This window comes from Thalassophryne amazonica, chromosome 7 (assembly GCF_902500255.1).
Source record: "Thalassophryne amazonica chromosome 7, fThaAma1.1, whole genome shotgun sequence".
Taxonomy (NCBI): domain Eukaryota; kingdom Metazoa; phylum Chordata; class Actinopteri; order Batrachoidiformes; family Batrachoididae; genus Thalassophryne; species Thalassophryne amazonica.
The window spans coordinates 34376975-34403644 of record NC_047109.1 but is presented as its reverse complement, the minus strand read 5'-3'; the positions used below and the strand labels follow the sequence as shown (position 1 = coordinate 34403644).

Sequence of the window (26670 nt, the reverse complement as noted above, 5' to 3'; positions counted from 1 at the left end):
GTGTGTCTGTGTTTGTTTGTCTATTTGTGGACCTGCGACAGACTGGCGTCCTGTCCTGGGTGTACCCCGCCTCGCGCTCTATGACTGCTGGGATGGGCTCCACCCCCCCATGACCCTTAATTGGACTAAGCGGTAGAAGATGAATGAATGAATGAATGAATGTATGAAAGCGACATTGTAAAATTACAGGAAAGGAAAAAGACGCTTTTCCGTAAATTCACTCTTATTCTGAAAGCTGAAGTGCCTATAAAAGTGAAAAACATGACAAGCCTTAAAAAAGTTATCATGCTGGCACGTTGCTATCAAAAGTTACAAAAAGTTCTGAACAAACAGAAAACATGAAGAACAAAGACCATGTGGTAGCTTTTAGTTAATGGGCCTGTCAGCCACAGAGAAAAGTGAGCACTTACAAAAGCGAACAAGAGAGTAAACAACAAGAGAGAAAAAAAGCAGAGCCAGAGAGAACAAGAGAGAGCAGACAGCTTTGTTATGGAACATTTAAAGGGGACTCGACTTCGCTAATCTCCACCCATTTAGTGTGTGATTTCACTTAGAGGTTCAGAACTTCAGATGAGAGAAAGTCTGAGGAATTTCAAATACTTAAGACATTAAATATATTGACATACACTTTTGTTCTTCGGTACTTTTAACTGAATACAATATTATTAGAGTTCCATAAATACAACTTAAACAAGCCATTGATTAAAATGATAATAAAAAAATTAAAAGGGGACAACGCACGGTATTAATAACAGCGGTATGTAATTTTTTTTTTTTTATCAGGGTCATTTGGGCAGCTTCTGTTGTCATTATGATTTAAAAAGAGTAAACAGTTGTTTGACAATAAATGGCTTCACCCAACCACTAACCATGAGGGGAAAAAAGTTTGTGTTATTCATATTCTCTGAAAAATGGCCAAAAATAAATAAATAAAAAATACAGGGTATGTAAACGTTTGAGCACAACTCTATCTCCAAATTTTATAATATTGGCAGAGGCCATACAAAATATTGAGAGACTGTACATCTCAGAGATGGACTGGTTTGGGTTTCCGGTAAATGAGAATTATCATAGAGAAAGGGGGCTTACATTTTATCAACGAGCATTCAAAAGGTTGAGGACCAGTTTGGTGACTACCAGCAGGCCTGAAAAAAACAAACAAAAAAACCCCAACAACAATCTAGGGGAAGCTCTTTGATGCTTGTGGGCAGTAATATATGAACAAGAGGGCAGTTAATTCCCTTGATGGGTACTGACTGTCAGGAAGACTTGATTAGGCTGAAAATGTCATGTCTAATTTTTTGCATTTAGCCCAACATGAACTTCTACTTCCATTCCACCAGAATAACAATCAAGTTATGCATTTTTTTTCCTCCATCCTTAGATTTTTAACACCCAGCAAAACTCAAGTGATGACCAGACCAGAGGCCAGTGGAATATCCATGAAGTGACTGAACATTTCTGAAGTAAATGAAGTGGACTGCAGTCAGGCACGATGACAAGCCTAATTTACCACCTTTTGCTCGTTGCAGTTGTGTTCGACTCTCTTCAACTCGTCAGCGGTTACAGCTTTAACAACTGCATTGCAAAGCCACACTTGAATGGACAAAGTTTCATCTGTGTGCGCCGAAATGAGAAGGAGCTGACTGCCATTGTAAAAGACCTTCTGCCCTCTGCCGTTCACGTCGTAGTCTCAGTTAATCCTATAAGGCGTGTACCTAACTGCAGCTTTGCCCATCTACCAAAACTTCTGTCCCTTCAACTGGATCGCAACAACTTGATGATCATTGATGAACTGGCTTTCCAGAACTTGCATCAACTTAACAAACTTAATTTGTCCTACAACAACATATCACAACTCAGTCCTTTTGTGTTTCAGGACCTATACAACCTCACCTCCCTCTCACTGACACATAACAAATTGAAGCAGCTCCCTGTCAACGTTTTCTCAAACATCCCCAATCTAAACACTTTAATAATGGGCCAAAACCTTCTGAAAAATTTCTCTGTGATAGCACAGTCTGTGTCCCACTTAACAAATCTGCAGATACTAGATCTTTGCTTTAACAATTTGACCTCTCTCACACACTCAAATGGATCATTGCCAAAATCCCTCACTATGTTATACGTGTGTGAAAACCAACTGACAACTTTAGGATGCCACCATTCATTTCTTAGCCATATCAAGCTGCTGGATTTGTCGTACAATGGTAAACTTTCCTCAGCAGCTTTTGAAGGAACTGATTTGAGCAAAATAGAATATTTGCGTTTGCGTTCAACCGATGTCAAGGTCAAGGAGCTTCTGAACATCAGCAATGTCAATGTAGGTCATGTCGACTTCTCTGGAATGGGTCTTATAAATAATAGTCTGTTGTTAGAGCTGTGCAGATTATTGAAGGGAAAAGTTGAAAAAATAAAAAATTTACACTTGTGCAATAATGGAATTAGGTCCATAGCAAATTACACGCTGAATGATTGTCCGACAATCATGGGGACTGTTGATCTATCCCACAATAGCCTGAAAAACACGAGTCGTCTCACGTTTCTTAGCAGACAGAGTCATCTTAAAAACTTCACTGCAGAGCACAATAATCTCAAGTCACTTCCATCCTGTAAAATGGAAAACGCACCATACTTCCCACATCTGGAGATGCTGAGCTATCGTTACAATCGCATCCTTACAGTTGGCTTATATGCTTTCTATCATACACCAAACGTTAGGACTCTAAAACTTAACATAAATACAATTGCATTTCTCCACCGCAAAGCTCTTAGAGGACTAACAAAGCTCGAGACACTTTATTTGGACAATAATCTGTTAACAGACTTGTTCAATGACACCTTTGAGGACAATTCAAACCTGCAAGCCCTGCACCTACGCAACAACCGCATTTGTGTCATTTTCAATGGGACATTCTTCAGGCTCAGCAATTTGACTGTCTTGGATTTGGGGGGCAACACAATCACTCATTTTGAACCGTCTGGCCTTGATGGTCTGAGAAGTTTGTCAAAACTCTATCTCGATGGAAACAAACTCAAACAGATTGACAGTGCCCAATATCATGTGTTCCAAGCCACACTTACCATGCTGGATTTAGCAAATAATAACATTTGCTTTCGCACTGAAACAAGCATTTCACCATTTCAGAATTTCAGTAAACTCAGCAATCTATCATTGAGTGCGCAAATGCCATATGGCATGACATTATTACCTCCGGCTTTCTTCCGTGGCCTCCACTCACTGACATCTCTCTATCTCACCAACAATGAAATATTGCGCCTTGCTCCTGATGCCTTTGATGATCTGGTCAACTTAAATTTCCTCACACTGGAAAACCGCTGTATGGGGGTGGCACAATTACAGCCTGGAATTTTTAAAAATTTGAGAAATCTTAGTATTTTAGTAGTACAAAATATGGGCATTCAGAACTTCTCAAAGGAGGTTTTTGGAAACCTCACACAGTTGCATACATTACAGCTCAACCACAACGTAATGCAGAGCATTGAGGTAGAAGCATTAGACAGTCTGCCAAACCTCCAGTACCTTGATATACGCAATATTCCACTAATTTGTACCTGTCAAAACAGACGGTTACAAAATTGGACATTAAATAACCAGAATGTCCAGGTTATCTATCTTTATAAATTGCCATGCCCACATGACACAAATTCTACAACTTTGATATCAATGTTTGTTACATAGATCTAGGGCATTACCTGTTCTTCACCACTGCAGCTGTGATCTTCCTCTTCACAGTCATCCCTTTGGTGTACGTCAAACTGTACTGGAGAATGAAGTACAGCTATTATGTGTTCCGTGCCTGGTTTAGTGAGCAGTGGCGTAGGCTAAGAGAGGAGGAGGAAAACTGCAAATATGATGCATTTATTTCCTACAATTCCTCTGATGAAGACTGGGTGATGAATCAGCTGCTACCAAACCTGGAGGGAAAAGGATGGCCATTTAAGCTTTGTCTTCATCACAGGGACTTTGAGCTGGGCCGTGATATTGTAGACAACATCGTAATGGCTGTATATAGCAGCCGCAAAACTATTTGTGTTGTGAGCAGGAACTTTCTTCAGAGTGAGTGGTGTTCTCTGGAAATCCAGCTGGCCAGCTACAGACTGTTTGACGAGCACCGGGATGTTCTCCTGCTCGTCTTTCTGGAGCCCCTGTCAGAGAGGCAGGTATCATCATACCACCGCATGAGGAAGGTCATGCTAAAGAAGACGTACCTGCAGTGGCCCGGCTCAGACTGCACAGACCTGGTTCCAGCTCAACAACTGTTTTGGAATCAGTTACGACAGGCGATGAGGAAGGACAGCAGACTCGAAGAAGAAAGTAACAGTGAAGGTCATGAGGAAAATGATCAATTTGCATATCAGCTAACAGATCAAAACTACTTGCTGCCTTAATATTTTAACAAGTGAATTATACAGGATTTTCTGCTACAGTGCAAAGCAACGCAGAGATGCAACAATTTTCATAATCAACTCACTTGTAAACTATCTTGTAATTAATCACTCAATGAACTGTAATTGCAAAATAACAGCGCCCATCATACTTTGCTAAAACCCAAGCTGAAGTGTTTAAATAATTGTCATGATAATGATATAAAAACAGATAAATAGAGGAAACCCTCATATGAAAAGCTGAAACCAGAGTTTGGTCATTTGACATGATGATAAAGGACTTACAGGGCTGCTTTTTTTTTTTTTTTTTTTTTTTTTTTTTTTTTTTTTTACAAAAAGGGGCCACTGTTACTTCTCAAGGACCTAAATAAATGTTTTTCGGGTTCAACTTTTCACTCGGCACAAAAACAGTTTTTATCTGTCCACTATTCAGAAAAAAATGTGAATACTATTATAGGCTAAACAGCAAACCAATGCAATGAACAGGTGAAAATATGTGTGCATGTCTGGTAGCATGAAGAGCATTCTTGCAGAGGTAAACATGTACGTGTACCTCAACAAATATAAAGATTTTTAAAATGACTATACCATTGAGCATTTTTTAATTGAAAATTCATTCATGAGACATCCATGCAAATACTGTTGAAAAATGGTCAAAACATTCAGTCTACAAATAGATGATTAAATTTCACTTTTAAACCCGTTTTAAATGTCTTTTCACTTCAGCTGTTTTTAAAATGTCTATTCAACTGTAAAATGCTCTTTTTAAAGTATAGCTATAGATTTACTATTAAATTAATCAACAACTCTTTTGATAAGTGATTAATAGTCTTTTTAAAATAAAAAAATATCCAAATTCTTTAATTTCAGCTTCTTAAATGTGAATATTTCTTTGTGTTTTGCATGCTGATTTACTGCAATCTGGTAGTGAGTACCACTGGGCTGTGGACCAAGTAAGGCACCATACTGAGTCCTGGATAATCATTGACATTATTCCACACTTTTTTTGATATTTTGTGCACTGAACAACTAATCGACTAATTGAGAAAATAATAGATGAATTGATAATGAAAGCAGTTGTTAGTAGGGATGCACTGATCCACAATTTTTGACTTCTGATATGATCCTGATACCTGAATTTGAGTATCTGCCGATACCGATACTTTTCCGATCCGTTACCAGAACTCTGTTTGCTTTAATATTATCATCATTATTGTTGATTTTATGAAGGTTTTCTTAAAAAGGAGACATGAAAGTTCAGCTGCAAAATTGCACCTTCTGAAGCCAGAAGGTGCATCTAAAATGAAAGCCTAGATTTGATGTTTTGGTGAAAGAATTACTAAGAAGTACTTTTATTTTTTAAAGACTTTTATAGCCTTATATTTATAGACTTAAGAGAAAAGACAGCACTCTCTGTCTCTCCTTCTCAATTTTCAATTTCAGTGGAGCTTTATTGATATGGGAGACATATGTTTACATTGTCAAAGCAAGTGTGACAGAGTAAAAATCAAGTCCTCTGTCTGTCTTTGTCTGTCTCTATCTCTGCCTGTCTCCCTCTCTCTTTCTCTCTCCTTCTGTCTCTTTCTTTCTCTCTCACCATTTTTGTGCTGTGCAAACTTCGAACTTTTTGGAAACACGATGCCTTTCAACTGTAAAATAAATGTATCATCAACGCTCACACGCAGGATTTTAATGAAGACTTTTTTCCTTTTCAGTGGACAGAATCTGTTCGTGGTCCTCAACTGCATGCTGAGCTGGCTTTTCATAGCATTTGACAGCCTCGGGACAGTGAAGCGGCTAACTTTTTAACACACATTTTCAGCAACAATTCGGTGAATTTTTCAGAAAATCCGTGCTCGAGGAACAGACAATTTGAACCTGTAGGCCCAACTTGAACAATATGATAATATGCGTATTACCAACATATAACAAGGACTCGTACCAGGTTTCACGGAATTCCTTCTAAAAATGTGAGAGGATTTGATTTCAGAACACATACCTTTTTTGGAACAAACAGACAGAAACTGCCATGACATAATCCCCTTCAGGCCTTCGTCCAGCGGGGGATGATAGGCAGAAGAACCAGCCCCTCATTGACAATCAATTTTTATGGACTTAGTTGAGAGCATGTTGCCAAAATGGAATAAGGCTAAGGTAAGTATGCAGGTGCTTGTATAGTCAGTCATTTTAAAAAGGTTTCTTTACATCTAATGAAGTTGATATATACACGTTTATTTCTGTACAGATCCTCTCCATCCTACCAGAGATACTTGGTACATTTTCACCTATTCAGTGTTAACAAGAAAATTTTCTTGCACCATTCCATTTTATAGCCGTGTAGCCGCAACAGTGTTAGCATTCCAACTCAGTACAGGACAAATTATCACTGTTTTTGTCCTGAGTTCAGCCAAAGGTGAACTCAAGATCATCTTTAAATAGAGTCCAGGTTGAAAAAAATGCCAGAGTTCCCTATGCATTTTCGATATTTTCATTGCTATTTCACAAACTGTAAATAGGCAGTGTGATGCATACAATTCAAAACATTTACTGCTCACTTTGTACAACCACAAGTCAATGTCAGTGGAAATATTCTGTATTTACTAATGCCTTTAGAAATGCATCATGTAACATTCTGCTGTTATACAAATGTGTTTTGTGGAGCTTGCACACATTAATAACACAGTGTTGACTATATTCCTTTTGTTGCAGATATTTTAAATCAAAAAGTCTCAATACTTTCAACAATAAAAAGCTTTTACAATGCAAGTATGTGCATTTTTTGTATTTTAGCATTGTTGGGACAAAATAATATTAGAAACAAGTTTTTTTTATATTTAATACTTGTTTGACAGAAAACATCGCTGCGAGGAAAAAAAAATGGAGTTTTAAGGGAGTAAATTAAGAGCCTTTGTTCTTCAATTACAAATATGTAAAAGCTTCATCAGCTATTAGTAGAGTTTCATTGGAGGGAAAGACCAGTGTTGTGGACTAGAGAAAGAAGAAAAGAGAGGTGCAGAATCTCTTTCCAGCATGTGAGATGGGGGATAGTTAGTCATGTCGATGTGATGGGACCTGATGGAGGAGCAGGTTGGAGGCTGGCTGACCTGGGTGCTGTGGTGGAAGTGATTACTGTCCTCAGAATGGTGCAGTCGGCCAAAGGAGGATGAAGCAGAAATACATGTGGCAGTCTTAAATGGGTCTTTCTTCCTGGTGTAGTGCCTCGGTTCTACAGAGTCTAAATCTTCCAGTCCTGACCCGGAATGAAGAAACAATCGGCTGCTGCTGTTATAGTATGGAGGATCTCTGCTCCTCTCTCTCAGCCATGTGGTCTGGTTTATAAAGTTACTTTCAGAGAAATTCATCAGATTTGACTCTCTGCTCTGGGCTCTTGAAGCTTTATCTGTCCAGAATGCAGAGGAAGAGGGAGCAAACAAATCATCACTGGATGAAGGTCCATGTGGCTCAAAGTCCATAGAAAACTGTTGAGAGGAGTGAGGCATGGGAATGTTATTGGACAGGCAAGTAAAACTCTCCACACAGGGTCCTTTAAGCCATTCTGCAATCTACAAAACACACAGAAAGACTTTTGTGACAATTTGAGCCAAACATAAACTATCTAGATTTGTAACAAAGGAAGGACATGTTTGAGGTCATTTGTGAAATTATGTTAATGAAGCTCTCACTTTGTCTGGGCTCTGGATTGGCTGTGGACTGGCCCTCCATGACACATACCGATTACGCCTCTTGGAAGATGCCATTTTCTGTTTGTGAAAACATGACTGACTGGCAGCGTTGGCTTGAAATGCTGTTGTGACTACATCTGAATCTAAGATAAGAAAGAAAAACAACAACAACAATAAAAAGAACCATTGTTTCAGTAGGTCATCTGGCAAAAGGCATTTAAGGATTTATCCTCACATTCATGAACAGCTGAGACAGATGCATTTTCAATGTTTAAATCCCCAATTACTCCGAGTTAGGTCATATTTTAATTTGTGATTAAAATTTCTCAAATGTGCAAGGATATTCTAGGCACCTGTCGCAAAAACAAATTTTACTGAATCATATATTGCCTCAGAAAAATCACGATAAATGATAATATCACAATATCATCAATAACATTGTTTTAAGACCTTTTATGCCATAGGTATACAGTGCATCCAGGAAGTATTCACAGTGCTTCACCTTTTACACATTTTTTTATGCTAGCCTTTTTCCAAAATGGATGAAATTCATTTTTTCCTCAAAATTCTACACACAATACCCCATGATGACAATGTGAAAACTGTTTTTCAAGCTTTTTTCAAATTTATATTATATATATATATATATATATATATATATATATAAACAACCAACCAACCAAACAAAAAAACAAACAAGAAATCACATGTACATAAGTATTCACAGTCTTTGCCATGAGGCTCAAAATTAAGCTCAGGTGCATTGTGTTTCTACTGATCATCCTTGAGATGTTTTTACAGTATAACTGGAGTCCACCTGGGTTAAATTCAGATAATTTGGAAAGGCATTGCAAGTGATGTTAGATAATATCTGTGCTAATTCCTTATTCTATGTTAGTTATCAAGTGTTTGTGTTATTTGGTTGGAAGTTTCTTAGAGTTAAGTTTCAGTTCCATCATACGTATGTGCAAGTTTCAGAAACAGGGAGATCTTCCCCTGTTGGTGAGAGCTTGTAACATTAGAAATGTGAGACTGAACCACACCTACTGTGATGCCCACAGGGTATAAAAAGTGTATAACTCATTTTAGGGGCTCTTCACAAGATGGACGTGTCTGTGAGAGTCCCAGGCCTGTTTTCTAATGTGACCTTTAATAAACTCAAAATGAGGAATACAATGGTTTGGTTTTTGGTAAGGGGCAGCAAATTACATGAAAGAACCATGTAGAAAATACAATTGGTGCTCGTGACCTGGGGTGTAATCTATTCCCGGCGAACGATGACGGTCCATGTGAACTTTTTTACAACCAACAGAAAACGCGCCTTTTTTTTTTTTTTTTGGTAAGCAGGAAACCTGTTATAATCAAATTTCTGCAATATTGAATACTATAAAAATTGAGAATGCTTGCATAAAGTGATGATTTCCGTCTGAAATTTTTGTAGTTAACTTGAAGAGTTGTTGAAAGTCACGGTGGATATTTCTTTTTCTTTTTCCTTGTTTTCTAATATTTATGGTAATTTTGTTAGTTGGGGGAAGTCCCGCCATTTCATTGTCCGGCCGTTGCCATGGAGGTGGAAGGCCCATGATGCCACGATGTGGAATAATGATTATATTTTCGGTGGATACAATATGCAGACTTCAAAGCAAAATTTTACAATAACTAATAATTTGTGAGACTTATTTGGATGATTGTTATATTACAAATATATCAGTAAAAGTAAGTCCCTTCGGCTGCTCCCTTGTTTGCACTTGGGGTCGCCACAGCAAATCCAAGGTGGATCTGCATGTTGAATTGGCACAAGTTTTACGCCGGATGCCCTTCCTGACGCAACTCCACATTACATGGAGAAATGTGGCAGGGGTGGGATTTGAACCCGGAACCTTCTGAACTGAAACCAAGCGCATTAACCACTTGGCCACCACCCCTGCATTACAAATATATCAGTACGATCTCAAAATTATTGGGGATGTTTAAAAGGACCTTGTTAACATATACAGTAGTATACAGAATAACAGTGCTATGTCACTAAAAAGATTAATCCAGGTTTTGAGTATATTTCTTATTGTTACATGGGAAGCAAGGTACCAGTAGATTTAGTAGATTCTCACAAATCCAACAAGACCAAGCATTCATGATATGCACACTCTTAAAGCTATAAAATTGGGCTATTAGTGAAAAAAAGTAGAAAAGGGGGTGTTCACAACAATAGTAGTGTGGCATTCAGTCAATCAATCAATCAATAAATCAATTTTATTTATATAGCGCCAAATCACAACAAACAATTGCCCCAAGGCGCTTTATATTGTAAGGCAAGGCCATACAATAATTACGTAAAAACCCCAACGGTCAAAACGACCCCCTGTGAGCAAGCACTTGGCGACAGTGGGAAGGAAAAACTCCCTTTTAGTAGGAAGAAACCTCCAGCAGAACCAGGCTCAGGGAGGGGCAGTCTTCTGCTGGGACTGGTTGGGGCTGAGGGAGAGAACCAGGAAAAAGACATGCTGTGGAGGGGAGCAGAGATCAATCACTAATGATTAAATGCAGAGTGATGCATACAGAGCAAAGAGAAAGAAACACTCAGTGCATCATGGGAACCCCCCAGTAGTCTAAATCTATAGCAGCATAACTAAGGGATGGTTCAGGGTCACCTGATCCAGCCCTAACTATAAGCTTTAGCAAAAAGGAAAGTTTTAAGCCTAATCTTAAAAGTAGAGAGGGTGTCTGTCTCCCTGATCTGAACTGGGAGCTGGTTCCACAGGAGAGGAGCCTGAAAGCTGAAGGCTCTGCCTCCCATTCTACTCTTACAAACCCTAGGAACTACAAGTAAGCCTGCAGTCTGAGAGCGAAGCACTCTATTGGGGTGATATGGTACTATGAGGTCCCTAAGATAAGATGGGACCTGATTATTCAAAACCTTATAAGTAAGAAGAAGAATTTTAAATTCTATTCTAGAATTAACAGGAAGCCAATGAAGAGAGGCCAATATGGGTGAGATATGCTCTCTCCTTCTAGTCCCCGTTAGTACTCTAGCTGCAGCATTTTGAATTAACTGAAGGCTTTTCAGGGAACTTTTAGGACAACCTGATAATAATGAATTACAATAGTCCAGCCTAGAGGAAATAAATGCATGAATTAGTTTTTCAGCATCACTCTGAGACAAGACCTTTCTAATTTTAGAGAAATGCAAAAAAGCAGTCCTACATATTTGTTAATATGCGCATTGAATGACATATCCTGATCAAAAATGACTCCAAGATTTCTCACAGTATTACTAGAGGTCAGGGTAATGCCATCCAGAGTAAGGATCTGGTTAGACACCATGTTTCTAAGATTTGTGGGGCCAAGTACAATAACTTCAGTTTTATCTGAGTTTAAAAGCAGGAAATTAGAGGTCATCCATGTCTTTATGTCTATAAGACAATCCTGCAGTTTAGCTAATTGGTGTGTGTCCTCTGGCTTCATGGATAGATAAAGCTGGGTATCATCTGCGTAACAATGAAAATTTAAGCAATGCCGTCTAATAATACTGCCTAAGGGAAGCATGTATAAAGTGAATAAAATTGGTCCTAGCACAGAACCTTGTGGAACTCCATAATTAACCTTAGTCTGTGAAGAAGATTCCCCATTTACATGAACAAATTGTAATCTATTAGATAAATATGATTCAAACCACCGCAGCGCAGTGTCTTTAATACCTATGGCATGCTCTAATCTCTGTAATAAAATTTTATGGTCAACAGTATCAAAAGCAGCACTGAGGTCTAACAGAACAAGCACAGAGATGAGTCCACTGTCTGAGGCCATAAGAAGATCATTTGTAACCTTCACTAATGCTGTTTCTGTACTATGATGAATTCTAAAACCTGACTGAAACTCTTCAAATAGACCATTCCTCTGCAGATGATCAGTTAGCTGTTTTACAACTACCCTTTCAAGAATTTTTGAGAGAAAAGGAAGGTTGGAGATTGGCCTATAATTAGCTAAGATAGCTGGGTCAAGTGATGGCTTTTTAAGTAATGGTTTAATTACTGCCACCTTAAAAGCCTGTGGTACATAGCCAACTAATAAAGATAGATTGATCATATTTAAGATCGAAGCATTAAATAATGGTAGGGCTTCCTTGAGCAGCCTGGTAGGAATGGGGTCTAATAGACATGTTAATGGTTTGGATGAAGTAACTAATGAAAATAACTCAGAACAATCGGAGAGAAAGAGTCTAACCAAATACCGGCATCACTGAAAGCAGCCAAAGATAACGATACGTCTTTGGGATGGTTATGAGTAATTTTTTCTCTAATAGTTAAAATTTTATTAGCAAAGAAAGTCATGAAGTCATTACTAGTTAAAGTTAAAGGAATACTCGGCTCAATAGAGCTCTGACTCTGTCAGCCTGGCTACAGTGCTGAAAAGAAACCTGGGGTTGTTCTTATTTTCTTCAATTAGTGATGAGTAGTAAGATGTCCTAGCTTTACGGAGGGCTTTTTTATAGAGCAACAGACTCTTTTTCCAGGCTAAGTGAAGATCTTCTAAATTAGTGAGACGCCATTTCCTCTCCAACTTACGGGTTATCTGCTTTAAGCTGCGAGTTTGTGAGTTATACCACGGAGTCAGGCACTTCTGATTTAAAGCTCTCTTTTTCAGATGAGCTACAGCATCCAAAGTTGTCTTCAATGAGGATGTAAAACTATTGATGAGATACTCTATCTCACTTACAGAGTTTAGGTAGCTACTCTGCACTGTGTTGGTATATGGCATTAGAGAACATAAAGAAGGAATCATATCCTTAAACCTAGTTACAGTGCTTTCTGAAAGACTTCTAGTGTAATGAAACTTATTCCCCACTGCTGGGTAGTCCATCAGTGTAAATGTAAATGTTATTAAGAAATGATCAGACAGAAGGGAGTTTTCAGGGAATACTGTTAAGTCTTCAATTTCCATACCATAAGTCAGAACAAGATCTAAGATATGATTAAAGTGGTGGGTGGACTCATTTACATTTTGAGCAAAGCCAATTGAGTCTAATAATAGATTAAATGCAGTGTTGAGGCTGTCATTCTCAGCATCTGTGTGGATGTTAAAATCACCCACTATAATTATCTTATCTGAGCTAAGCACTAAGTCAGACAAAAGGTCAGAAAATTCAAAGAGAAACTCACAGTAACGACCAGGTGGACGATAGATAATAACAAATAAAACTGGTTTTTGGGACTTCCAATTTGGATGGACAAGACTAAGAGTCAAGCTTTCAAATGAATTAAAGCTCTGTCTGGGTTTTTGATTAATTAATAAGCTGGAATGGAAGATTGCTGCTAATCCTCCGCCTCGGCCCGTGCTACGATCATTCTGGCAGTTAGTGTGACTCGGGGGTGTTGACTCATTTAAACTAACATATTCATCCTGCTGTAACCAGGTTTCTGTAAGGCAGAATAAATCAATATGTTGATCAATTATTATATCATTTACTAACAGGGACTTAGAAGAGAGAGACCTAATGTTTAATAGACCACATTTAACTGTTTTAGTCTGTGGTGCAGTTGAAGGTGCTATATTATTTTTTCTTTTTGAATTTTTATGCTTAAATAGATTTTTGCTGGTTATTGGTGGTCTGGGAGCAGGCACCGTCTCTACGGGGATGGGGTAATGAGGGGATGGCAGGGGGAGAGAAGCTGCAGAGAGGTGTGTAAGACTACAACTCTGCTTCCTGGTCCCAACGCTGGATAGTCACAGTTTGGAGGATTTAAGAAAATTGGCCAGATTTCTAGAAATGAGAGCTGCTCCATCCAAAGTGGGATGGATGCCGTCTCTCCTAACAAGACCAGGTTTTCCCCAGAAGCTTTGCCAATTATCTATGAAGCCCACCTCATTTTTTGGACACCACTCAGACAGCCAGCAATTCAAGGAGAACATGCGGCTAAACATGTCACTCCCGGTCCGATTGGGGAGGGGCCCAGAGAAAACTACAGAGTCCGACATTGTTTTTGCAAAGTCACACACCGATTCAATGTTAATTTTAGTGACCTCCGATTGGCGTAACCGGGTGTCATTACTGCTGACGTGAATTACAATCTTACCAAATTTACGCTTAGCCTTAGCCAGCAGTTTCAAATTTCCTTCAATGTCGCCTGCTCTGGCCCCCGGAAGACAAGTGACTATGGTTGCTGGTGTTGCTAACTTCACATTTCTCAAAACAGAGTCACCAATAACCAGAGTTTGATCCTCGGCGGGTGTGTCGTCGAGTGGGGAAAAACGGTTAGAAATGTGAACGGGTTGGCGGTGTACACGGGGCTTCTGTTTAGAACTACGCTTCCTCCTCACAGTCACCCAGTCAGCCTGCTTTCCCGGCTGTTCGGGATCTGCCAGAGGGAAACTAACGGCGGCTAAGCTACCTTGGTCCGCACCGACTACAGGGGCCTGGCTAGCTGTAGAATTTTCCACGGTGCGGAGCCGAGTCTCCAATTCGCCCAGCCTGGCCTCCAAAGCTACGAATAAGCTACACTTATTACAAGTACCATTACTAAAGGACGCCGAGGAATAACTAAACATTTCACACCCAGAGCAGAAAAGTGCAGGAGAGACAGGAGAAGCCGCCATGCTAAACCGGCTAAGAGGTAGTAGCTGCGCTAAGCTAGCGGATTCATAAAAACACACAAAGTGAATAATGTGTAAACAATTTAGAGGTGATTCAGCAGAGGGAGTGCTTTAGTTAAGGCACGTGAAGATTGCACTGTGAAACAAATCGTTATCTAGTTAACTAGATCAATCTAACTGCGCAGATTAAACAGCTAACAGATACAGCAAAACACCGCTGTGCTCCGGAACAGGAAGTGATACAATACCGCAGTGAGAGCCAACCACCAGTAGTGGCAAGCAAGAGCTCGCACAAGTCAGTGAGTTTGTCAATTTTGTGGAACAAACAGGTGTGAATCAGGTGTCCCCTATTTAAGGATGAAGCCAGCACCTGTTGAACATGCTTTTCTTTTTGAAAGCCTGAGGAAAATGGGATGTTCAAGACATTGTTAAGAAGAACAGCGTAGTTTGATTAAAAAGTTGATTGGAGAGGGGAAAACATACGCAGGTGCAAAAAAGTATAGGCTGTTCATCTACAATGATCTCCAATGCTTTAAAATGGACAAAAAAAAAACAGATGCGTGGAAGAAAACGGAAAACAACCATCAAAAAATGGATAGAAGAATAACCAGAATGGCAAAGGCTCACCAAGTGATCAGCTACATGATGATCAAAGACAGTCTGGAGTTTCCTATAAGTGCTGTGACAGTTAGAAGACACCTGTGTGAAGCTAATTTATTTGCAAGAATCCCACGCAAAGTCCCTCTGTTAAATAAAAGATGTGCAGAAGAGGTTACAATTTGCCAAAGAACACATCAACTGGCCTAAAGAGAAATGGAGGAATATTTTGTGGACTGATGAGAGTAAAATAGTTCTTTTTGGGTCCAAAGGCTGCAGACAGTTTGTGAGACGACCCCCAAACTCTGGATTCAAGCCACAGTTCACAATGAAGACAGTGAAGCATGGTGGTGCAAGCATCATGATATGGGCATGTTTCTCCTACTAAGGTGTTGGGCCTATATATCGCATACCAGGTATCATGGATCAGTTTGGATATGTCAAAATACTTGAAGAGGTCATGTTGCCTTATGCTGAAGAGGACATGCCCTTGAAATGGGTGTTTCAACAAGACAATGACCCCAAGCACACTAGTAAACGAGCAAAATCTTGGTTCCAAACCAATAAAATTAATGCCTCACAGATGTGAAGAAATCATGAAAAACTGTGGTTATACAACTAAATACTAGTTTAGTGATTCACAGGATTGCCAAAAAAGAAGTTTGAACATAATAGTTTTGAGTTTGTAGCATCAACAGCAGATGCTACTATTATTGTGAACACACCCTTTTCTACTTTTTTTTTTTACTAATAGCCCAATTTCATAGCCTTAAGAGTGTGCATATCATGAATGCTTGGTCTTGTTGGATTTGTGAGAATCTACTGGTACCTTGTTTCCCATGTAAAAATAAGAAATATACTTAAAATCTGGATTAATCTTTTTAGCCACATAGCTGTTGTGTGGGCCGTCAGAAGAGGAGGTACTGCTGGCCCAACACCAGAAGGCGCCCTGCCTGAAGGCGGGCTTCAGGCACCAGAGGGCTCGGTCGCCTCTCATGAGCAACCAGGAGCACCGGTATTGACAGCTGTCACACATCCCATCATCATCACCTCAACCCATAAAAGCCGGGCAGTGACTCCACCTCCCTGCAGAGAAATCAGCTTACCCGACAGGTAAACTTTCTCAGCCGTTCTGTGCCGTTCGCACAATTCTTGCTACTGAGTTTTGCAGTCGTAACCTTTGTATACTCACAGCTTGGAGCTGGGTTTGTGGAAGTTGGAGGGAGTTGGCATTCCCACTCCTCACTTTCCTAACTTGCTAAGTATACTGTTGGTACTACACATTCTCAGCGTTCCTGTTTTCTGGGAGTGGTGGATTTTTCCCTCAGGAAGGAACTGTGTTTTTTGCTGTTTGCTGGGTGTTCACACACCCACCATAACCTGTTTGTTCTTCCTGCCAGCAGTACCGGATCTGACAGCTGGAGGCAGTGGCCACCTGGGGACTCAGGACTTGGCAGCTCCGGTGTGTTGCAGGTCTCAGTTGGCAGTGGAACCGTGTGGGGCCCGGCTCTTCTCTGGACAGGCGTCTATCCTCGAGCCTGCCCACACATCACCTTTGACATTGATTGACTGTTCTTAAATGCAGAATTTGTATTCAGTTGTGCACCTTTTCACAACATTAAATTGTTACCTTTTGGCATCTCCATTGTCCGTTCATTTACGCCCCCTGTTGTGGGTCTGTGTCATTCACTTTCCCAACAGGATTTCTCGGCCAAACGTCATGGATCCCGACGGGCACAAACCATCCATTGAACAATCAGTGGAGACGCAAGGTGCGCAGGCGCCAGCAGGAGGCGTACTGGGTGAGTTGCAGCAGATCTTAACCGCCTTCACTGCTTGGTTGGATTTAGTGACCGAGCATAACATTATACTCTATTGTAGGATGGAGGCTCTCCGCCCAGGTGGAAGCGCGCACACAGGGCGCGGCTGCGGCACCTCCTCCTGCTGACCTGGTGCAGAATACAGAACCTCCAGTGGTTGTTCAACGAACCCCCCCCCTCATCCCCTGAAGCATACATAAGCCCTCCGGAACCGTACGGAGGTTGTGTCGAGACGTGCGGCGACTTCTTAATGCAGTGTTCACTCGTCTTTGCACAATGTCCCGTTATGTACGTGTCGAACTCCAGCCGGGTGGCTTATGTCGTGAATTTGCTTCGAGGTGAGGCATGCGCCTGGGCTACGGCTCTCTGGGAACAGAACTCACAGCTTCTATCAGCATACACTGAGTTTGTGAGGGAGTTCAGACAGGTGTTCGATCACCCTAATAGAGGCGAGACTGCTCCAACTGTGCTGCTGTCGATAAGACAGGGGCGTCAGAGCGCAGCCGAGTATGCAGTCGACTTCTGCATCGCGGCAGCGAGAGCCAGCTGGAATACTGTAGTGCTCCGCACTGCCTTTGTAAACGGACTGTCTCTGGTCCTTAAGGAGCACCTGGTGGCAAAGGACGAGCCGCGGGATTTAGACAGGCTTATCGACCTGGTAATATGGTTAAACAACCGAATAGCAGAACGTCGACGGGAGCGAGACGAGGGGTGTGGTCAGGCACGAGCCGTCCCTCTTCCTTCCGGGTCCGAAAAGGCGCCGTCTTCCCCATGCTCCAAAGCCAGAGCACTCCACGTGACGACAGCTCCCCCTGCTGACGTTGCTATGGAAACGAGCAGGGCCAAAAGAAAGTCAGATCACAGACAAAGGAGGCTGGCCCGTGGGGAGTGTTTTCACTGCAGCTCAACCAAGCACATGCAGAAAAACTGCCCCAAACGGTCAAAGCAACAACACTCGCCCTTAGAGACTGGGCTAAGGGTGGGTCACAACATGCACGCGGAGAGTGCACGCGGAGAGTGCACGTAGATCTGCACGAATCCCAGTCACGATCCTTAGTGGGGATTTAACCCTTCACGCCCCAGCACTCATGGACACGGGGCCAGAAGGGAATCTGCTGGACAGCAGATGGGCAAAGGAAGTAGGGCTCCCTCTAGTGGCCCTCCCTTCACCATTGAAGGTACAGGCACTAGATGGCACCCTTCTTCCACTAATAACACACCAGACACAGCCCTTAACACTGGTTGTGTCTGGAAATCACAGGGAGGAGATAGTGTTTTTTGTAACACCTTCCACCTCCCGAGTCATTTTGGGCTATCCATGGATGAGTAAACACAATCCCCGGATTGACTGGCTGTCTGGGGTTGTGGCTCAATGGAACGAAACCTGCCACCGGGAGTGTCTAAGATCCTTGGTTCCCCCCGGTGTGACCGCTAAAGAGGAGGTTCGAGTCCCCCCCAATCTTGCGGCGGTGCCAGCTGAGTACCACGACCTTGCTGACGTTTTCAGCAAAGATCTGGCACTCACGCTGCCCCCGCACTATCCGTATGATTGTGCCATTGATTTGATCTCGGACGTTGAGTACCAGTCCAGCAGGCTGTACAACCTCTCACGTCCTGAGCGCGAATTAATCGAGACCTACATCCGGGACTCTTTAGCTGCCGGGTTGATCCGGAACTCTACCTCCCCAATGGGTGCTGGTTTCTTTTTTGTGGGCAAGAAAGACGGCGGACTCCGTCCATGCATTGATTACAGAGGGCTGAACGAGATCACGGTTCGCAACCGATACCCGCCCCTGTTGGATTCAGTGTTCACGCCCTTGCATGGAGCCAAAATGTTCACCAAATTGGATCTTAGAAACGCGTATCACCTGGTTCGAATCCGGAAGGGAGACGAGTGGAAGACGGCATTCAACACCCTGTTAGGTCACTTTGAGTACTTGGTCATGCCGTTCGGCCTCACAAACGCACCCGCGACATTCCAAGCTTTGGTAAATGACGTCTTGCGGGACTTCCTGCATCGGTTCGTCTTCGTTTATCTGGAAGATATTCTCATCTTCTCCCCGGATCCTGAGACCCATGTTCACCTGAGACCCATGTTCAGCATGTACGTCAGGTCCTGCAGCGGTTGTTGGAGAACCGGCTGTTTGTGAAGGGCGAGAAGTGAGTTCCACCGCACTTCTCTGTCCTTCCTGGGGTTCATAATCTCCTCCAACTCCGTCGCCCCTGATCCGGCCAAGGTTGCGGCGGTGAGAGATTGGCCCCAACCAACAAGCCGTAGGAAGCTGCAACAGTTTCTCGGCTTTGCAAACTTCTATCGGAGGTTCATTAAGGGCTATAGCCAGGTGGTTAGTCCCCTGATGGCCCTGACCGCCACAAAAGTCCCCTTCACCTGGTCGGATTGGTGCGAAGCCGCGTTTAGGGAGTTGAAACGCCGGTTCTCGACTGCGCCTGTTCTGGTGCAGCCCGATCCTAACCGCCAGTTCGTCGTGGAAGTGGATGCCTCCGACTCAGGGCTAGGAGCCGTGCTGTCCCAGAGCAGGGAGTCCGATAAGGTCCTCCACCCTTGTGCCCATTTTTCCCGCAGGTTAACCCCAGCTGAAAGGAACTATGACGTCAGCAATCGGGAGCTCCTGGTGGTGAAAGAGGCCCTTGAGGAGTGGAGACACTTGTTGGAGGGAGCTGCGGTACCTTTCACGGTTTTCACGAACCATCGGAACCTGGAATACATCCAGACCACTAAGCGTCTGAACCCCAGGCAAGCCCGCTGGTCATTGTTCTTCGGTCGTTTTGACTTCCAAATCACGTATCGCCCCGGGACCAAAAACCAACAGTCCGACGCATTGTCCCGGGTGCATGAAGAGGAGGTCAAGACAGAGTTGTCAGATCCACCAGACACCATCATCCCCCAGTCCACTGTCATCGCCACCCTCACCTGGGACGTGGAGAAGACCATCAGGGAGGCCCTGACACGACACCCGGACCCCAGAGATGGACCCAAGGACAAGCTGTACGTCCCACCAGAGGCCAGAGCTGCAGTCTTGGACTTCTGTCACGGTTCTAAGCTCTCCTGCCACCCAGGGGTGCGAAGAACCATGGCATTGGTCCGGCAGCGCTTCTGGTGGGTCTCGATGGAAGCCGACGTCCGGGAATACGTCCAGGCCTGCACCACCTGCGCCAGGGGCAACGCAGTTCACAGGAAGGAACAAGGACTCCTCCAGCCATTGCCAGTGCCTCGTCGCCCCTGGTCCCACATAGGCCTGGACTTTGTCACGGGTCTCCCTGCGTCCCAGGGTATGACCACCATTCTGACGATAGTGGACCGGTTCTCCAAGGCGGCCCACTTCATAGCCCTCCCGAAGCTCCCCACGGCCCAGGAGACTGAAGACCTCCTGGTCCACCACGTCGTGCGTCTGTAAGGTATCCCCATGAACATCGTCTCCGACCGTGGTCCCCAGTTCTCCTTGCAAGTCTGGAGGAGTTTCTGTAGAGAACTGGGGGCCACCGTGAGCCTTTCGTCCGGGTACCACCCACAAACAAATGGACAGGCAGAGCGGGCCAACCAGGAGTTGGCACAGGCCCTACGCTGCGTTACCTCCGTGCACCCGACGGCCTGGAGTCACCATCTGGCCTGGATCGAGTACGAACACAACAGCCAGATATCATCGGCTACCGGCCTCTCCCCGTTTGAGGTGTGTTTGGGGTACCAGCCCCCATTGTTCCCAGTCGTGGAGGGAGAGATCGGGGTCCCCTCGGTCCAGGCCCATCTCAGGAGGTGCCGTCGGGTGTGGCGCACTGCCCGCTCTGCCCTGCTGAAGGCCCGGACAAGGGCCATTGACCATGCAGACCGCCGGCGTACCCTGGCCACTGCATACCAGCCCGGGCAGGAGGTGTGGCTCTCCACGAAAGTCATCCCACTCCTGGTTGAATCCCAGAAGCTAAAGGACCGCTACATCGGACCATTCGCCCGGATCATCAACGGAGAGCCTGCGTGGACCGTCCGCAGGCTCCTGGATGTTCGTCGAAAGGGCCGGGGTTTCCAGTATCTGGTGGACTGGGAGGGTTACGGACCCAAAGAGCGCTGCTGGGTGAAGAGGAGCTTCATCCTGGACCCGGCGCTCCTGGCCGATTTCTACAACCGACATCCCAACAAGCCTGGTCGGGCGCCAGGAGGCGCCCGTTGAGGGCGGGGGTCCTGTTGTGTGGGCCATCAGAAGAGGAGGTACTGCTGGCCCAACACCAGAGAGCGCCCTGCCTGAAGGCAGGCTTCAGGCGCCAGAGAGCGCAGTCGCCTCTCAGGAGCACCGGTATTGACAGCTGTCACACACCCCATCATCATCACCTCAACCCATAAAAGCCGGGCAGTGACTCCACCTCCCTGCAGAGAAATCAGCTTACCCGACAGGTAAACTTTCTCAGCCGTTCTGTGCCGTTCGCACAATTCTTGCTACTAAGTTTTGCAGTCGTAACCTTTGTATACTCGCAGCTTGGAGCTGGGTTTGTGGAAGTCGGAGGGAGTTGGCGTTCCCACTCCTCACTTTCCTAACTTGCTAAGTATACTGTTGGTACTGCAAGTTCTCAGCGTTCCTGTTTTCTGGGAGTGGTGGATTTTTCCCTCAGGAAGGAACGGTGTTTTTTGCTGACTGTTTGCTGGGTGTTCACACACCCACCGTAACCTGTTTGTTCTTCCTGCCAGCAGTACCGGATTTGACAGCTGGAGGCAGTGGCCACCTGGGGACTCAGGACTTGGCGGCTCCGGTGTGTTGCAGGTCTCCATTGGCAGTGGAACCGTGTGGGGCCCGGCTCTTCTCTGGACAGGCGTCTCCTATCCTCGAGCCTGCCCACACGTCACCTTTGACATTGATTGACTGTTCTTAAACGCAGCATTTGTATTCAGTTGTGCACCTTTTCATAACATTAAATTGTTACCTTTTGGCATCTCCATTGTCCGTTCATTTACGCCCCCTGTTATGGGTCCGTGTCATTCACTTTCCCAACAATAGCACTACTATTATTTTGAACACTACTGTAGCTTAGGACCCCAAAATAATGGAAAAAATCTTAGGGGATGCCTGATGAATCTAAATTAGTGGTTCTAAATTGCAAAAAGGTGGATGGAATCAATTATGTTTATTTCAATGTGTAAAGATGGATAATCTGACCAGAGACACTTTGATTAGACTATATGAATATTTTTTTTAGCAATTTCATTGATGGCTCATATATTTTAGTAAATAAAAAAAAAAATATATTTTGCATATTTGGTTAAGAGTGTTGTAAATTACTTCCAAACAATATTGTATTTAATGGCCCTGTAACCAGAGCCCTTACGGGACTAAAGACGTGCTGAGGGATTGGCTATGAATTTGGTATCGATAACCTAATAGTTGACTGAGTTGGTAGAATATTTTGGTAGGTGGCAAGGCTGGTACCTTAATTTTATCCAAACTGACTTGACTTTAGCAGTAAATTATACTGGTCCTGTGTATAAGACATTTGTTTTTCAAATGCATCACCACTGCCTTAGACACCAAATTAAGGGTACCTTTCCCCTATCAAATGTTCTAGCACTCTTAAAGTGATACTCATAAGTTCCCCTCCTGATGAAGACCCTGGATGAGGACACTAGAAGAAGACAAGAAAGAACACCGATGTGTCCAAGTCTTAAACACTAACAACAGGGGGCATTAGCTCTGGTCCATTTGGGTTATTTGACTACTTACTTGTCATTTTACTTATTCATTTATTTATTTATTACTATGGCTGCTCGGTTAGTACCTCTTTTTATAGCTGTAGTTGTACTGTATCATATGTTCTACGATGTCTTTTATGTGGTGTATTCTTGCTGCGCATAAATTGCCCTTTGAGGGACAAAGAATAAATTGAACTTTAACTTGATGAGACAAAGATTTAACTCTTTGGCATGAATGTCAGCACTCTTGACCTCAAACTGGGACGGCGGTTCATCTTTCAGCAGGACAACGACCCTAAGCACACAGGCAAGATGTCAACGTGGTTTCAGGACAACTCTGTGAATGTTCTTGAGTGGCCCAGCCGGAGCCTAGACATGAATCCAACTGAACATCTCTGGAGAGATTTGAAAATGGCTGCGCACAGAAACTTCCCATCCAACCTGATGGAGCTTGAGAGGTGCTGCAAAGAGGAATGGACAAAACTACCCAAAGATAGGTGCACCAACCTTGTGGGATCATATTCAAGAAGACTTGAGGCTGTAACTGCTGCCAAAGGTGCTCAACAAAGTATCGAGCAAATGGTGTGAAGACTTATGTACATGTGATTACTTAGTTTTTTATTTTTATATAAATGTAGCAGCAGTGGTGGTGTCCAAGTGGTTAGTTCGCTTGGTTTCAGACAGTGGTGGGCACACTTCCGATAATCCGATAACATAATTATCAAAGATAATGTTTTCATTATCGGATTATCTTTTTAGATAACTTTAAAAACCATTATCGGACAAATTATCTTCTGATGAATTGTCGTCCGATAACTTTTAGACCGATAACGTAGCAAACGAAGCTGAACAGCAGCAAACATTTTTAAAATTTAAAATCAGCTGAGACCTACCTGTTGAAAGTTTCTTAAGAGATGTATTGTTCTATCCTCTGCAAACAGATGCAAGCTAGTTTCAGAAGAAACCAACTCTACCCTCTGCAGACAAAGGAGAACTGGTGACCAAAAAAAAAAATATCATTTCTCTTAACACCATACTGATATGCTGGCAATATCACCCAAGTCATCCAGAGGAATACATTTTTAACTTATGTTTCAAATTTTAACCAAACTAATTTTGGACAAGTTATTTACTGTCATGCCTGAAGTTTTATAAAGTGAAAACATCAGATATATGTTTTAGTTTTAAAGTAATGTGCTAATTTTTAAGGTTTTGTGAGCACATGCTGTGCCCAGCAGTGCATAATGGGTAATTTCAGTACGTTTACGACAGGGCAAATGCATTTCAGACACTCTGTTCAGGCTCCACGGACAGCAGCATTAAACTCTAGTGCCTAAAACTCTTGTGAATATATTCTCTGGGTTTATAGACGTTATTGTATTTGCGTTTGTTAAATTCCACGCATCTTAAATGTAGCAGAAACGGATTATCTGGAATTTTGTTTTGGCAAGTTTCAAGGCCTCTACTGCCATCTACTGGCCAGTAGTGTTCATGGCAGTATTCGCCCTAAGTACTAAGCGTGTGGGCACCAGTAGATGGCAGTGTTCTATTTATTTTGACCCCGGTTATATCAGATGGTTGTCAACTCAACTTTTTGGCTTTGCAAATGGCTTTTTTTTTTTTTTTTGACAAATTAAGTTTAAAAACAAAAACAACAAAAAACATTACAAGACAGCTCTGCGGTGTTTGCACAGGCACAGTGTGAGAGGTTGGATGCTTGTAGCTCTTCAGAAGCCAGACCACAATAATATCAAACAGGTTTGATTTTCATTCGACCATACGATCGGCGATCAGGAGGTGCTTGTGGGTTGTTGAACGCAGCTTGTTACTCCATGTACACTACACAATGTAGGACATGCGATTAACCTGAAACTCGGTCCAAAAATTTCTCACACAAATGAAAAATCATGTGAAAAAGTGCCAAAACTCGCACAGTGTAAAGCCAACATTTATGTGTCAAGACAATATTGACAAGACAATACATCATAAAATGTGCGCACGGCACTCTCGACGCACATCCTCTCCACATGACACTTCCAGGGCTCCGTAAAAATGCCTGTTTTTACAAATAAAAAAAATGGAATATTTTACAAAAGCACATTTATCTGTAAACACCAACACACGACACACGTCACATTAACGTGTTGGTTTACATAATGAATGACTGAACCAATCAATGTTTAGCAGAGGCACATTTACCCAGAATCGTTTGCGATCTGTCTGTGTTTGTTACAAAACCTCAGAATGAGTATTATTCAACATTAAAAGATATATGTTATATTTTAACTTTGCACAAATGACAGAATTGACATTAATGGAGTTATTCTATCAGTATTCACACAAAACCATAAGTCAGGATGCCTTTATTTTTCAAGACCTCCGCCTGACCGGAGCATCGCGATTGGTAGAGAGCTAGGCTTTGTGTCTGTTCTCAGGGTGCTGTAGCTGTGTAGCTTCCAAAAGGGGGCAGCATGTTCAAACATAGAAGTGCTGACTCAGTATTTGGGTCTTATGTCGCTTTTTATGCTTCCAAAAGCAATCGTGGCGTTAAAACTCAAATTCAGCTTGTTAGCAGTTGCAAATGTATCAGAGACAATACTGGAAAAAACTCAAATTCAGCTTGTTAGCAGTTGCAAATGTATCAGAGACAATACTGGAATTTATCGGTTATCTGTAACTTCCGATACATTTTTGGGTGGTTCATCGGTTTATCTTTATCAAAGATAACTTTTCAGTTATCTGATTATCTGTTATCGAAGTTAATTTTTTGGTTATCTGTGCCCACCACTGGTTTCAGAGTATAAGGTTCCTAGTTCAAACCCCACCCCTGCCACATTTCTTCATGTAGGGTTAGGTTAAGGAAAAGGAGGTGGACTATCAGTAGAGCATAGGCCACAAAAGGGCCCACTGCTCCCCCCAGAATGAACCTATTTATTTAAACCTTTTGGTTTAACTAAATAGGTTCAGTGAGACTCCAACTGACCTGTTGGAGTCTCATTACCATCCTATGACTGTTCAAGAGGTTGTAACCTGTGAGAGCACCAACCACTGAATTTATTATACTTCTACAACCCCAATTCCAATGAAGTTGGGACATTGTGTAAAATGTAAATAAAAACAAAATACAATGACGTGCAAATCCTCTTCAACCTATATTCAATTGAATACACCACAAAGACAAGATATTTAATGTTCAAACTGATAACCTTTATTGTTTATGTGCAAATATTTGCTCATTTTGAAATGGATGCCTGCGACACATTTCAAAAAAAGCTGGGACAGTGGTATGTTTACCACTGTGTTACATCACCTTTCCATCTAACAACACTCAATAAGCGTTTGGGAACTGAGGACACTGTTGAAGCTTTGCATGTGGAATTCTTTCCCATTCTTGCTTGATGTACGACATTAGTTGTTCAACAGTCCGGGGTCTCCGTTGTCATATTTTGTGCTTCATAGTGGGCCACACATTTTCAATGGGCAACAGGTCTGGACTGCAGGCAGGCCAGTCTAGTACCCGCACTCTTTTACTATGAAGCCACGCTATTGTAAAACATGCAGAATGTGGGTTGACATTGTCTTGCTGAAATAAGCAGGGACGTCCCTGAAAAAGACATTGCTTGGATGGCAGCATGTGTTGCTCCAAAACCTGGATGTACATTTCAGCAATGATGGTGCCATCACAGATGTGTAAGTTGTCCATGCCATTGGCGCTAACAGACCCCAATACCATCACAGATGCTGGCTTTTGAACTTTGTGCTGGTAACAATCTGAAAATAATTTGAAATGTGGACTCATCAGACCACAGCACACTTTTCCACTTTGCATCTGTCCGTTTCAAATGAGTTCAGGCCCAGAGAAGGCGGCGGCGTTTCTGGATGT

The 26670-nt window shown here is 42.8% G+C and overlaps 2 protein-coding genes across 2 annotated transcripts in view; one reads left to right on the top strand and one right to left on the bottom strand.

The window, feature by feature from the left end:
* Window positions 1-1495: 1495 nt before the first annotated feature.
* tlr21 (toll-like receptor 21) lies at window positions 1496-4615 on the top strand. The gene is given in 2 exon segments (XM_034173520.1): window positions 1496-3662; window positions 3665-4615. Coding segments are annotated over 2 exon segments (2916 nt in total). The 3' UTR covers window positions 4414-4615.
* A 2660-nt stretch (window positions 4616-7275) lies between these two features.
* Window positions 7276-26670, bottom strand: part of si:dkey-250k15.4 — a 29315-nt gene continuing 9920 nt past the window's right edge. The window contains exons 2-3 of the mRNA XM_034173993.1: window positions 8094-8236; window positions 7276-7973 (exon numbers count right to left, since the gene is read on the bottom strand). Coding sequence (XP_034029884.1) covers window positions 7359-7973; window positions 8094-8236 — 758 coding nt within the window. The 3' untranslated portion in view covers window positions 7276-7358. The remainder of the gene's footprint in view (window positions 7974-8093; window positions 8237-26670) is intronic.